This window comes from Tasmannia lanceolata, unplaced genomic scaffold (assembly GCF_043159265.1).
Source record: "Tasmannia lanceolata isolate RefF3 unplaced genomic scaffold, GAP_Taslan_0.1 ptg000002l, whole genome shotgun sequence".
Classification (NCBI taxonomy): domain Eukaryota; kingdom Viridiplantae; phylum Streptophyta; class Magnoliopsida; order Canellales; family Winteraceae; genus Tasmannia; species Tasmannia lanceolata.
The window spans coordinates 50,735,668-50,750,961 of record NW_027518679.1 but is presented as its reverse complement, the minus strand read 5'-3'; the positions used below and the strand labels follow the sequence as shown (position 1 = coordinate 50,750,961).

At 39.2% G+C, this 15,294-nt stretch overlaps 1 protein-coding gene across 1 annotated transcript; it reads left to right on the top strand.

Annotated features, from left to right (window-relative positions):
* Positions 1-5,415: 5,415 nt before the first annotated feature.
* Positions 5,416-14,556, top strand: LOC143877387 (RNA 3'-terminal phosphate cyclase/enolpyruvate transferase, alpha/beta). Its single transcript, XM_077379402.1, has 8 exons — positions 5,416-6,045; positions 7,523-7,767; positions 7,907-8,060; positions 12,868-13,082; positions 13,187-13,304; positions 13,392-13,602; positions 14,042-14,103; positions 14,192-14,556. The coding sequence occupies exons 1-8, from the start codon at positions 5,713-5,715 to the stop codon at positions 14,408-14,410; spliced, it is 1,557 nt and encodes a 518-aa protein (XP_077235517.1). The 5' UTR covers positions 5,416-5,712; the 3' UTR covers positions 14,411-14,556.
* The last annotated feature ends 738 nt before the right edge of the window (positions 14,557-15,294 follow it).

Here is a 15,294-nt window from a genome sequence, read left to right as displayed (position 1 = left end):
TCTATTGTGCTATGCATTCCTTTCAAAGGAGGACTCCTAGGACTGATTTATGTTAAATCTTTTGTTACTTGGATAATGTGTTTCTCAAAATGTTTAAATGCTCTTGAAATTTGAGGCTTTCTGTCAAACTGTTTTGAAGGATTTTGTTCATGACAGGGAGGGAACTTAGAGATTTTCCCATGTGGAATTCTTTTAGTAGAGGGGAATTTACAGATATGGAGTTTGAATGCATGGTGGAAAGGTTGTTTTAATGGATTGGGTGGTGAATTGTTTGAAGCCATTCAATAAGGGTAAGGTGCTTGGTCATGAGTGGGCCACCTCTTTTCCAATGAATCCAAGGAGAGGGAAGGCCTTTACTCTTTGGTGAGAGCACAGATGGAGGTAGGTGAAGCTCATCTTCTCTATCCATATTGTCTTCTACTTGAGGTAGATGTGACTATGTGAGTGAGATTCTTTATCAATTATCTTCCTTCTAATTTGGAGCATGTGTTTCCTTTCATGGGTAGCTTTAGTTTCATTTGGGATTGGGCCCATTTGAAAAAAAAAGAAAAAAGAAGTCATAATCAAACCAGAATTCAGATGCCAAGGGGATTTGGCATATTCCACATGTCGGTGGATGACGAAAGGACAGGTTAAAAAAAAGCTAGAAAATACAAAATGAAGAGAGAGAGAGAGACCCTTGATGGATTAAGGTCAAAGTCATTTGCATTAATAATTGCAATTTTTTAGGGGAAATTATATCAGCACTTCAATGTTTTGATATCCACGCTCTCCATGCTTGTCTTTTAGTATTTCTTGGGCTTGTGAGAGCTTTTTGGGAACCGTAATAGCCTGTTGACAGCCTTTTAAATACTAAAAGGCAAGCTAGTAGAGCGTGATAGCAGAACATTGGAGTGTTGATATCATTTCCCTTTTTTTCCAGGCTGTTTATTTCTACAATTCTACGTAGTCTGGGTGTAAAACAAAACTTTATACCCATTTTTAGGGGGAAAATAGGAGTAAAATTTATTTTACGCCCATTTTATGTCAAAGGAAGCAGAGCCTTTGGTTGCACAAAAGCCTAAGATGGCTTAGGGGTTCTGCTTGGCTTTTGTTTGTTTGCCATTGTAGTATTGAAATAGCAGGCGACTACTACAAGGGAACATCCCCGATTCCCGTTGTCTTTTGCTTGTCTAATGTGCCACCCTTGTCTCCTCCCAAACACATTCAACTTAACCCCAAAAGTTTAAAAAGTTACAAGTAGACCTCTTATGGTTTCAAAATGTGACAAGTACACCCTCTCCGTCAATTGTCCGTCAGTTTAACCTGACAGAAAGACTAAAACTAGCGGTGCAAGTTTGGCCCTGTCAGCCCTGACCCGCCCTGAGCTCGAACAGGATCTGGGCTGGATTTTCCAATCCTGGGGCGGGTCAGGATTCATTTTTTAGGCCCTGACTCAGGGTCGGGTCGGGTCGGGTTCAAGGTTAATACCTTAGGTCGGCCCGACCCCGTCCGACCCTAAGTTTTCTATTATAGAATTGAATCATCTTTTGCTAATGTTTTCTATTATCTTGGATTGATGTTTCTTTAGATTGTTATTAATTGTCTCTGGTACCCGTCATGTTGTTGAATTCATATTGTCTTATTTTGATTCATTTTTCTGTTTATTGATCATTTTGTTCCATATGATATGTGGTTGCTTTATTTTTGGCACTTTTAACAGGTATTTGCAGTAGGGTCAATCAGTGCCAGCCCGGGCCAATCAGGGCCGCGCTGAGCCCTGTAGGGCAGGCAATGGGTTGAGGTTTTTCGGCCATGACTCAGGGTCAGGGCAGGTCAGGGCCGAGATAATGGGATCCAGGGTTGGGCTAGGGTTTTGAAAAACCCGACCCTGTTGCAGACCTAACTAAAACTAGCCATGGTTAATATTTTGAGGACAAAATACCCCCATTTGCAGAGGGATTAGGGTTACGCCATTTCTCACCGCCGCCGTCGCCATCTCCGGCAACCGTCGTCACCTCCACTACAGACAATCGAACCCCACCCCATGGCTACATCAAACCCACATTTCAAGAAAAAAAACTTTGATAAAAACAAAAAAATAAAGCCCTAAAACATTAAGGTTTTTGTGCAAATCATTATAATGATGTGAATGAAGACAAATAAAAGTCCTATATGAAGGGCATTTTGGTATTTCCCCCCGCGCCGTCAGCTTTGTAGAGGGGGTCTACTTGTAACTTTTTAAACTTTTTGGGTTAGGTTGAATGCGTCAGAAACCACATGGGGTTCCAAGTGTATTTTTCCCAAAATTTTGCTTAGATTTCTTGGGAATGATGCATTTTCTCCTTCTTTGTCTTCCCTCTCTGTATTGGTAAAGACACCCCTACTCCTATCCGGTGTTGACAACCAAACACCACTATTCTACCAAACATAGCCTTAGTTAAATCAATCTAATAGCAGTGCCCACCAACCTTTAGCACGTGTATCCCATGGCTAGTACAGGGCACATGTGATGCACCTGTGCCTTTCTTTCTTTCTTTTTTGAATGGCAATGATGCACCGGTGCTATCCACGATAGAAAGGGTAGAAAATTTAGTCAGGCTCCATCTCTTTCGACGTAAAATAGGCTTAAAACAAATGGTGGGGCCATTCTACGCCCATTTTACTTCAAAAGAAAGTCTCAAGAAAAATGATATGCAAGTTTGCAATCAAGTGATGGGGTCTTTTTTGGAATAATTTTGGCGTGTTTTGTAGCCATGAATTTTTTTACATGAAATATAAATTTATAATGTGGCTGAGAGAGGGGTAAGGAAAGTAGGAGGAGAGACTTAGAGAGGGCAAGAATGAAGAGTAGAGGGTTAGAAAAGGCTAAAAAAGGGGGAAAATGAATCACTTTGAGTACAGTTTTTTTTTTCCTTGATTTTCAGCCTCTCTTCACCTTCTCCTCACTCACCCTCGTAACTCTCCTCCCGCCTTCCAAAGCAATTGAGTAAAAAATATTCCATGGAAAAAACTCACGGTTGCTAAAAATTGCGTTTGTAAATGTTAGTGGGTTGCAATTTTGTACTCGAACCGGGGGCTTTTGCCTTTTGAGTCTATAAAGTGTAGCAATTTTACAGTTTAGTGAATGAGGGAGTTATAAAGGCTACACGAATTTTGCATGGTTTGGATTAAACCATTTTCGTGAAACTCTATTTTAGAGTGTAAAACATAATCATCATCTTTGAAGTAAGGGCCCATTTGGATAGATTTTGTATTGGGATTTGGAATTGAGTTTTGAGTACAACATTAATAGATCTGCCAGCTCATGTTGAGGGAGACAGAGAGGGAAGGGGGTACCTCCTAGTGGAGGGGGGAGGTTGAGGAGCAAGGAGGGTGAATGAAACTGCCATATCTGTGGATTTCCAATTTCTTATTTCCATAGCAAATTTAGAAATCTGATTTTTTTCACTGTCAGCTGCTGAATCAGAAATCCAAGAATTTGATCCGATCCAAATTACAATGCAAAAAGGGCTGCAAATGTGAGAAATCCAAATCCAAACCTTCTCTGCATCGAAACGGGCCCTAAGGCTCTGTTTGGTTACTTATTTTTGAGAAAAATATAGGGGAATGATCTTCTCTTAATTTGCCGAAGGTTGTTTGGTCTCCATTTTAGCAATTTTGGGGTCTTTGACCACCGGGGTTGTCGGGAGCCGGTCGGGTGATGTAGCGCTTTCTAAATTCACTCCCCGAATTTTACCAAAATGTAGAAATTTGAGGAGAAATCTCGGGGAGATAGAGTTGAGAAGACGTCTGGGAGATCTCCCACAAATCTTAAGCAACCAAACAACCTTCCCTACATCCTCTCCTAATCTCCCCATTGACCGATCTTCTTTTGATCTCCTTTTGATCTCCGGTTGACTTCTTCTTCTCCTAATCTCCCACCCATCCACAACCAACCAAACAGAGCATAAGAGAATTTCACCCGTAAGTTTTTTGGTCTCTCTCTCAAACTTACCATCCAACTCCTTAAAATATAATATTAAAAAATTTCTTGAAAATGAGATTCCATCTTCACATGCAAGACAATATTAAAAAATGAAAAATAATAACCCCATCTCAAAACTGGCAAAATAATCATATTCTATGAAAAAAAAGATAAAAATACCCCTATTTCAGAGGTTTCAAAACTCTCAAAACAATACTACATCCTTCATAGCCATCTCTGGCGGCCATAAACACAATACCAACTCCAAACAAAGAGACTCGCTACCCATCTAATAAAATCTCATCTGTGGTTAGAAAACAATCTAAAATCCAAACATAGATTTCGTCTTGTTTGTTTTTTTTTACAGTGGCGGCTATCCTTACGTTGGCCAGACTTTCCTCCATTACCATATGAGCCGAGCGGGGAGACTCTGATGATGATGTTGGTCTTATGTGGCTCTAAGAGATGCCTTTCCACTCATTATTTTGATAGGTAAGCTAGGGTTAGGCAGGGGCCCTACAGACAGTAACTAGAGGAAAGAGAGAGAACAATAGATTCTCAATGATCTAATATATGTTGTGGTTGTTGCTCAACACTCACTAAATGAGTGTTGAGTTACATAATGAGTGCATATTGAGATCTTTGGGAGTGTCTTTAGTTGGGAGTGTGGGAGTATTTCTTCTTTGAAATCTACACTCACCCTCGGAGTCTTTGTGTTCTGTCGATAATTCGTAATTCGTCTTCTGAGGCGTCTTGGGCTTTGGCAAGATTAGTTTGGGTCACATTCTCCTTGTCTTCAAAGATTGATAATCCATTTGCACGCCATTGTTGTTATATCATTGAAATGTTGTTTTAGGCTCATTGGGTTATTTCATCATTTTTAATATAAGGGATTTGCTAGTTCAAGGCTCACATTTGTCTTTAATTAAACTGAGGTGGTGGTTGTCTCTTGCAAAAGTTAGCCGTGAAATGGGTTTATGCAAAATTGCCAAGCAAATCCTATTGGGGATTAGTGAAATCATTTGATAATAGATCAAGACTCAAAGGTTGCTATCTCAAAATTTATTAATAACAAACTTCAGTCGTGTTTGGCAACTATTATAATAGAGTTAAGTGAAGCTACACAATGTGAGGCCCACTGTATTTTAAGCCGTCGGTGTAGCAAAGTTAGCAGCTACACTCTTCTCATTGTAGCTACACTCTTCTCATTGTAATAAGCAAACATTTTTGGTGTGGAGAATGAAAAGTGTTAAAAATCCCGAAAATCTTGTTTGGCATCCCTCTAAACCGCAAAGCTCGTTTCTAACACGCCCTTAGGCCACTGATATTGACACCAACATGTTTTGTATAATGAAGCGAATATGCTTTGAGAAGGTGTCAAAGGATGCCCGAGAGCTTTTTGAGAATTGTAAACTGTAGTCTGTAACCAGCTTTTTAGAGTATACAAGACAAGGTGATTTCGTCTTAACATGAACCCTTGATCCATTTTTGGGAGATCCCTTTTAGCCCACCAACCTCCTCCCAAAAAGGGGTCAGATGGGAGGATCCATCTAAAATTCCGCCACCCTCTTTCGCTTTCTCTCACCAAAAATAAAATCCCTTTCTTCTCTTTCAAAACTTTCATGGGTAGTAGGTAAGTGAGAGCAGATATAAAACGACCGCCCTTCTTAACCTACGCACCCCCTCATTCCTGTTGGGCTTCATAAGAGAAGGGTAGATTGAGAACTAAACACAATAATTTCGTTGTGTTGCAGAGAGAAAAGAGAATGGCGCAAGCTAGCATCGCCTCGGGCCTTAAAAATGGCCATTTTCCCGCGCATTTTAGCGAGACCCAGAAAAAACCCAGACCCTTTTCTTCTTTGTGGATGGGATCAGAAGCTAAAGTTGTGGGTTTTGAGGGTCTAAGAACGAAAATAATCGGTGGGAATTGTATTTCTTTAATTTCTGTTAGGGTTTTGGCTTCTTTGGCCACCGCAGAAAAGCCGCGGGCCTCGCCTGAGATAGTGTTGAAGCCCATTAAAGAGATTTCAGGAACTGTTAAGCTCCCTGGTTCTAAGTCTCTGTCTAATCGAATTCTACTTCTTGCGGCCTTATCCGAGGTGAATTATACTTTTCTTTAATTGGGTTTCTCTTTCTCTCTTGGAATTCGACTCAAGGATTTGATAGATTATATTGGGTAAATTGGAATTTAGAGGTTTATTTAAATGGTAGATAAGTTGGGATTTCGTTTTAATTACTCTGTTCCTTCATTGTATTTTTTGCATCTTGTTTGGATTATTTGGAATTACGCATTTTGGGTCGTTTGGATTTGAATTTGAGTTGATTTTTGCATACACTATGATGCTTCAAATCGCAAGGCTCTTGGTCTAGTAGTTCAGATATTATTCTGACAAAGATTGATAGAATGTGACTAGTGAAATTTTAACGTTATTAGTAAAATCAACTTTACATGCTAGTGAACCCAATTTTGGAACTTTTTGAAACGTTTGTAGTCATTTTCCGGAATTTTTTCTTAATGATTTTTTGGGTTTTACTTATAAAATAGTATGACTTGTTGGGTTTTTTTTTTTTTTTCCTCTATTTGCTTTACCTTGATTTCAAATGCCAGTGATGGGTCTATCTTCAATGTCCTACCTTAAGAACTTTATGTTCCATCAGAATATTGCTCTGTGACTAAGTACATGTGAGCTTGGAACATCCATTAGTAAAGGGAGCTGCTTCTTTTCATTTTATCAATATATTTGCCTCATTTGATGGGAATACAAGCAGTTGACCTTGCTACAAATTTCTTAGAACTGTAGGACCGACAGGAATGGTGTGGTAGTTTTGGCATTCTTTCTCTAGCATTGTAAGGGTAAACAAGATAGCATGGAAGTTGATCAATAGGCATCACGGAAAGTTTTTGCTTTCATATTCATTGTGGAGTAATAAAAAAGAAGTTGCAACAATCTGAAAAGCATTTTTCCCATTGAATTCAATAGGAACTGTGGCTCTAATGGTGTTTATTATGTGACAGAACTCTCTAATATGGTTGATTTGTAATTTTTTGTGACTTTGTACAGCTTGGACAATCATACTTGTTGACCATCAATAGTTTTTACATTTATTGGCCCCCCTTTTGTGTTGTTTTAGTTACACTCCTCTCTACAATGACACACTTTACAAGCTGGTTTACATGCTTCAAATGCTTGATCCACATTGAGCAGAATAATTTCAGAACAATTATTTATTTTGCTACATTTTAGTTAATTCATCCAATTCTCTTCTAAGGGGCATCATTCAAAAAATATTTTTTTCTAAGGTGTATATATTGCTTTTGAATTTGTTTCTATTTCTCGATTTTTTATGATGGATCTCTCCACATGTTTATGTTTTTTCCACTAGAGCCTCTTCCAAGATCTATAAGGGGATGTCACTCATGAAGCGAACTTGACATGGACCAAAGCACTGGTGTTTCTTTTATTTATAATTTACGCCTTTCTGTATTCATTTTTTCTTATATTTATCTCTCACTTTTCATGATATTACCTTAGACATTCGAAATTAACATTGAAGCTTCTTTCAATATTTTATCAGGGAACTACAATTGTTGACAACTTGTTAAGCAGTGAGGATGTCCATTATATGCTTGGGGCACTGAGAACCCTTGGACTACATGTGGAAGAAGAACCTGCAATGAAAAGAGCAATTGTACAAGGTTGTGGCGGATTGTTTCCAGTGGGAAAGGATTTGAGTGAAGAAGTTCTACTTTTTCTAGGGAACGCTGGCACTGCGATGCGTCCATTGACAGCTGCAGTTACTGCTGCTGGTGGAAAATCAAGGTCCCTCTAGGCAGTAGTGTTTTTTTTTTTTTTTTTTTTTTTTGAATGGCTAAGCTGTAATTTTGTGTATGCAGAGAAATGTATTTCATGTCTTGTCATGCTCTTTAAACTGAAGGATTTCTGCCTTTTTTGGGATCAGTTACATACTTGATGGGGTTCCAAGGATGAGAGAGCGGCCAATAGGGGACTTGGTTTCTGGTCTGCGGCAGCTTGGTGCTGATGTTGATTGCTTCTTGGGCTCTAATTGTCCTCCTGTTCGTGTAAATGCAAATGGAGGCCTTCCCGGAGGGAAGGTGAGCCTTAAATTGAAATGCTATTTTTACTTTGGTTTTGAATGGGAGTGAATTGCGAAAGATGATATCCTTCTAGTTTTTCTGTTAATTCTAGGAAGTGTTTCTCTTTTGGCATTGTTGAGTTTTTGCCTAAAATATTTCTTTCATATCTACCACCTTGACCTCTACATTCTGTTTGGAAACAAAAAATAATTTTTTTTACTCAAGGTTGAAAATTAATGAGTGATACTGGCTGAGTTAAATGAATGTAGTCTCTATTCATTCTAGCTAGGTACTGGCAACCTGGTATGGTCCCAATGAGGTAAGCACCTTATGTTTCACAACCTTTTGTCTTATGCTTTGGCTTACCACAAGTTGGAGTGCCTTTACAATCAACATGCCACTTTGATGGATTGTTTTCATTTAGGCTCCATTTTTTTCAACGTAAAAATTGATGTAAAATTTGTTTTAAGTTAATTTCTACAATATAAAACAAAATTTACTTCCATTTTTACGTCGAAAGAAGCGGAGCCTTAGGGAAAAAATTTCGGGATTGGCGTTTGAGCATGTTGCTCTATTGGAATAGCCTTCGTGCTTTAATGTTCTTCCTGAATGTTTATACTAGTATCCCAGATGTTATGGAACTTTTCTGATGTTCACCTTCTGACCTACAAAACATCGGACGCCATATATGGTTATTAGTCCAGGATTTGTTCTGATTAATCTAGATTTTCTCTTGTTAACGTCGACAGGAGATTGTTTGTTGCATTAAATTCCTTTGTGATCATGTGGTTACTACCTAAAAGTCCTCAAATGTAAATCGTATTTAAGATCAGTCCGACTTCCAATCGAAGGGAACTTTTATTGAGGGCCACTTTTTTCTTTACGTTGTTGCTCATTCTGCAACTAACAGTTCTTCATTCAAACTTTCAGGGGAACTTTTATTGATTGCCGCTTTTGCTTTACTTTGTTGCTCATTCTAGCATTAACAGTTTGTCAATGATAGCTATTTGTCATAGCTTTGCAATCCCAATGCACCAACTGGTGTTATCACGTAGCATTTTTATATAACAGTAAGACTCATCTTAGGTTTACTTCAAGCTTTCTTGTTATGCGTATTTGCATAAAGATTGCACAAGTGTGTTTATATAACATGTTCCCTCCAGAAAGCACATCAGAAGTCTACCTCGAGGGGTTGAGCATCTAGCTCAATGGTCAAGACTTTGCTCTTCAACCTTGAGGTCGGAGGTTTGGTCCCATCTTACCTATTAAAAAAAAGTCCACCTGGAACTTGGAAGTTCGCTTGTATGGTAAATTTGGCTAAAGCACCATTAATTTCTCTCACTTTGGATTATGCTTATTATTGAAACTATAGGGCCTCTTTGGATAACCTTAAAGGTTATTTGCATATAATATTATGTGCATATAGTCCATATATTATATGCAAATATTGGTTTTAATATTTTTAAACCTTAGTTAATGGCTTCTGAAGTGGTGACTCATTTACAAATAAGATTCACTTAAAACAATCTTATTTGCAAATAAAGACCAATTTTGGTTGTATCCAAAGAGGCCCTTAAATATTGGTGACTTAATGGAGTCATGAATGGTACTGAGGCCGAACATATATCTATCTATAGAGTACATTCTAAGTTAAAAAAATAAAATAAAACAATCTACCTAAACTATTTTGATGGAAATACTGAATATTTATAATATGAGTAACTCAAAAAATTATGCAGCGGAAAGGGCTATTCACATAGGTGGATTCCCAATATTCAGGGGAAGATATCTCATCGATCACGGGGGGAGACTTGTGCCAAGGAAGCTGTTAGCAAAAAGACCACATTCGATATTCGGAAAGTGGGTGTTGTTCCTTTGGGCGGCATCCATCCAGAAATTTTTGTATAAGAAGCACGGTGAAGCTTTTGGGAGTTCTGAACCCTGCTCCCAATGAAGCTAGGATTTTGGAACATAAGGGGTTAAGGGAGGATAGGAAAACTCGAGCGGTAAAAAATCTTATCCTTCAGAATAGACTTGACTTAGTGGCCGTCATTGAATCAAAACTGATGGGGGTAAAGTTCAAAAAATGCAGGGTGGATCTTCGGACTACAATAATTTTGGATGGAGGCAGAGATGTAGAAGATGTCTGCTAAATAGGTTGAACCGATGCCCCCTACCATTAGGGAAGAGAAGCTCCATTGGGAATTTCGGATATATCTCAGATAATAAACACCACAAATGGCTCTGCTCTCCATGTTAACTTCAGATGGAGGAAGAAATGCCACTGGTGTCATCAGGCGAGAATCTCCCTACAGTGGGTCCCTCGTGCTAAGGAGGTTCCTTTACGTGGGGAGAATGACCCTTGGCCTGATTCTGGAAAATTCTCCACCATAATAGCCCTGGTGTAGATAGAATAGGGGCTTTGAGTCTTCTTGTGGATATATTGCGAATGAAAATCTTTCGAGATAAGGACGGATTGAAAATAGGCTGACTTAGTGTGACAGATAATAGATATTAGTCTCCTTGGGGATCGCGCTTGGGATGACAAGTGTATTCTTTCGTGTAAGGAAAAGGCGGTGACGATATCTGTCTCTCTGAGGCTATCATGATTAGTTTTGTTTGGAAAAGGACTGTCAGCTTTTAATATCTGCTTCATTCGAGACATCCAAGACGTGGGGCCCAAGTGTAGGTAGTATGGGGTGGTTACACCAATATATACAAGAAATAGGGGGGTGATGAAGAAAAGATAAAAAAGTATGTTGGTTTTCCTCAGGAAAAGGTGAGTGGGGCCCATTTGTTGTATTTAGGAAAATAGCTTTTTCTCCTTCTTCCTCGGAAGTTTGAAGTCATAGTTACCAGTTCGGGAAACGGAAACGGGAAACGGGAAACGGTACGTGAAACAGAAACGTGAAACGCGTGGAAAAAATCAAAGGGGAAACGTGAAACGGGAAACGATAGAGAAACGCATGTGAAACGCATTGGGAAACATCTTGGGAAACGCAAGGGAAACGTCTTGGGAAACGTTAGAGAAACATTTGGGAAACGTTTGGGAAACGCATAAAACTTTTTCCAGAAAATTCATTTCCTAAAACACAGAAATTACTGATGCTTTAACTTAAAAACAAGGGAAATGCGTTTCTCTTTTTCCGGAAACACGTTTCACATGAGTTTCACATACGTTTCACACGAGTTTTGCATACGTTTCAGGTGCGTTTCACAGGCGCTTCCCCGATGTTTTCACAACTTTTTAATATCTGTATCGTATCCGTTTCGGAAACGTGTTTCCCATTCCCCAGGGACGTTTCCTGCTTCTATGGTTTGAACATATAAACGGATACGAAGGGAGGCACCCGATTGTTCGCAATGGTTTGAACATCACCGTTGGGTTAGAAGCATGAAATATAATGAAGCGAAAGCTAAAGCTGAATCTCTTACCTTAACAGAATTGGTAAAAGGATTCATCAAAAGACAGTGGAAGCAATTCCAGGAGGACTACAGGAATAATGCGGAGGAACTTTTTCCTATAACAGGTACTTATAATGTTAAGGATATTTTGCACCCTGGTATACAAGCTCCCTTATTTCAGAGGTCGTCTGGAGTATGAAAACAAGTTGCGTCGGCTAGAATGGGAAGCTAAGCAAATTATTTCATTAGGAAGATAAAGGAACTGATCGCTATCCGGTTGGATCCAGTGGAAGAGGTTCCTTTCCCGGAATTCGCTTCAGACTTCTTTTCCAAAGAAATGGAACTGGATTTCCACATTGGGATTCTAATGAGGGATTTGAGGAAGTGTGCGTAAATTTTTGGTCTAGAGTTTTATGACGTTTTGGTGTATGGTTTTGTCGAAGTTCTTTTTTGATAGACGGTCCTTTGGGTGGTTGCAATTACTTTTTGATGAAGGGAGGAAGCTAGAAGACTGCAAAGAATTTTACCGAGGTCTCTTTAAGTTAGTGTATATGTAGGATGTAGATTTGGAATGTTCAGGATGGTAAATGTGTAGGGGGTTGTACATGAGGTATATAGCCTTTGAATCTTCCCGGAGCTTGGAGTTCTCTTCAAGGCACTCACATGAACACACCATTGGGTAATGAAAAGGAAAGGTTTATGTATGGTGATACTCTTTGAACTCGGTCATCGAAGATCTCGAAAAGATTTGTTTCGTTTTATTGGCCAAGGGATATGCCCCTGGCCAACCTTATTTGATACTATGCAATGCAAGTTGGGACCCCTTGTCCCCATTGTAATTTTCATAGCATCAATAAAATTGTCATCTTTCAAAAAAAAAAAAATTATGCAGAGAAAATATAGAATAAATAATTAATGGTGAAAACCTATCCTTGAATTTTGATAATGCTTAATCCTAGATTGAAAACTTGCCTCAACAACATATCTATTGGTCCACTTTCACATCCGTAAAGTTTATGCTTTAGAATTCTGTTCCATATCCTTTCAGTGGTAGGAATTTCTTGTGGTCAGCATCAGCGAATTTATTGTGGTTAGGATCATCCTCTGTACAACTCCTATCAAAGCGTATCATATAACATAACACATGAATGAACTGGTTTGTGTAACACCAACTAAAATCTGATCTAAAGAAATTGAAGTTCCTTTCTTTAGTTCTCCATAAGATTGTTTTGCAAGTCCCATATCTTGCATTTGGCTAAAATTTTGCCTCTGTAATTTGTTGGACTTCTTTTCTACAGTTCTTTCTCAAAAAATTGCTACTTTTATCTCTGAAGTGAATTGCCTAGTACTTTGGAGTGGCACCCAAGTTCATCTATTGACTTTATGATTCATAATACATACTTTCCCCATCTTTTTGCAGGTGAAACTCTCTGGATCTGTCAGCAGTCAATACTTGACCGCACTGCTCATGTCAGCTCCTTTGGCTCTAGGAGATGTGGAAATTGAGATAGCTGACAAACTAATTTCTATTCCATATGTTGAGATGACACTCAAATTGATGGAACGCTTTGGGGTTTCTGTGGAGCATGATGGTGACTGGGACAGATTTTTAATTAGGGGTGGTCAGAAGTACAAGTAAGCTTTATATGAAAACAATGTCATCACTCTATGCAAGCCTGGTGAGCCGGCCCAGGATAGTAATTTTTTTACCAGTCTAATATCTGTGATGGGTTCAACAGGTCACCCGGAAAAGCTTACGTTGAAGGAGATGCATCAAGTGCTAGTTATTTCCTAGCCGGCGCCGCAGTCACAGGTGGCACTGTTACTGTAGAAGGTTGCGGAACAAGCAGTTTACAGGTAGCAAACAAGGGATATCTATTTTTGAAGAATCATTGATTGTGGCAATCTCTTGAACTGAGCCATGTTATGTTGCCTAAATTGCAGGGGGATGTGAAATTTGCAGAAGTTCTTGAGAAAATGGGGGCAGCAGTTACATGGACTGAGAACAGTGTAACGGTTTCTGGTCCACCACTGGATCCTGCCAAGAAGAAACGCTTACGTGCCATTGATGTCAACATGAACAAAATGCCCGATGTTGCCATGACTCTGGCTGTTGTTGCGCTTTTTGCTGATGGGCCAACAGCCATAAGAGATGGTGAGTTTGGGGTTGTGAAAAAAGAGGTCTCTAAAATCAGTTGCATCATTTTTTAATCTTTTTTTGAAACATTAGTTTCTTTAAAAGCCCCAGAGCCGATGGAACGTGTTAGGCTAGGCCCTTTAAACCTGACCCATACTAGGCTGGGTCCCACCTAGTCCCATACCTAGGCAGGCCCCTCCACTGAGGACCATAACATTCTATCATGCTTCCACATTTTCCTTCCTGGTGGCCCCCTCTATGACAGCTTTCACTCTGGCCTTTTTTTCTAGATAGCCCCTTCCACAAGCTGCCTCTTCTTTGCTGGGCCACCACGTGAAATCATCAATTGCATCAATTGCTAACTCTTTTGATACCCATTACTTGTTCTCTGATTAATCATCGCCATTCCCCCATGACTTCTCAATAACCATCTGATTGAAACTTGATTTATTATCAGTGGCAAGTTGGAGAGTGAAGGAGACGGAACGAATGATTGCCATTTGCACGGAACTCAGAAAGGTTGGTATCAGTGGTTTCCTTCACATTTTCAACCATTTTAGTTGCTTACTCGTGGCATATATTCTTACTCTCTTTTACCACTTTTTAGCTTGGAGCAACAGTGGAAGAAGGCCCAGACTACTGTATTATCTCCCCTCCAGAGAAATTGAATGTAATGGCAATTGACACATATGATGATCACAGAATGGCCATGGCGTTTTCGCTCGCTGCCTGTGCAGGTGTTCCTGTGACAATTAAGGATCCAGGTTGCACCAGAAAGACCTTCCCAGACTACTTTGAAGTCCTCCAACAGTTTACAAAGCATTGAGAAAAGGAATGTTTGGGAGAAGGCTAGAGTATTTTTAACGGCAGGTAACCTTTAATAGAGCTGTCTGTTAAAGTCTGTATAATTATAAGCTAAGGTTTGCCCATTAAGACTGTTATTTTGAACAGTATATAATTTTATTTTTTTAAGAGGACTGATAGATACGCGGGAGCCCTTGCAGAAAGAGAGGGCTCTTGATTGGATCCACGTCATCAAATGTAACTGATTTTACTTTTTCAATTCACTTTAAAATGTAACCGAAAATGACGTGGATCCAATGAAAGGCCCTTTTGCAGCTCTTTATGCAAGGGCTCCCTTGTATCTATCATTGCTCTTTTTTTAATAGTAAAGTATTTATATATGTATGTGTTAATGAAAAATGGAATATACAATGTCGACCGATTAGGTCTGAACCAAGAGAGATACAATAAGTGAGGAAAAAACATTAAAAGCCAAATCGTAGAAAAAAATTACTTTCCGTAATTTATTTTTCCTTAGTTGCTGGAATCAGGTTCTAATTCCGACCGATTCTTGCGGTTAAAAAATATAGGGAAATGATATGTCCGCCCCTTTTGATCACCAGGAACACCCCCTATCAGTAGGGGTGGTTATTCGGTTAAAACTGAACCGAAAAAACCGAAATATTAAAACTGAATTTATTTCGGTTTCCCAAAATTCGAACCGAAACCGAATTTATGAGACACCGAACCGATTACAAATTCGGTTATTCGGTTATAACTGAATAACCGAATTGTGAGAGGAAAAGAGGGAAAAAAGTAAAATTTTGGCTTGGATCGGAGGACTAGGATCATCCGATCGAAATGATTTTTTGAGCACAACCTAATTAAGTTGTGATCAATCAAATAGACGGTTTTGATCATCCCACG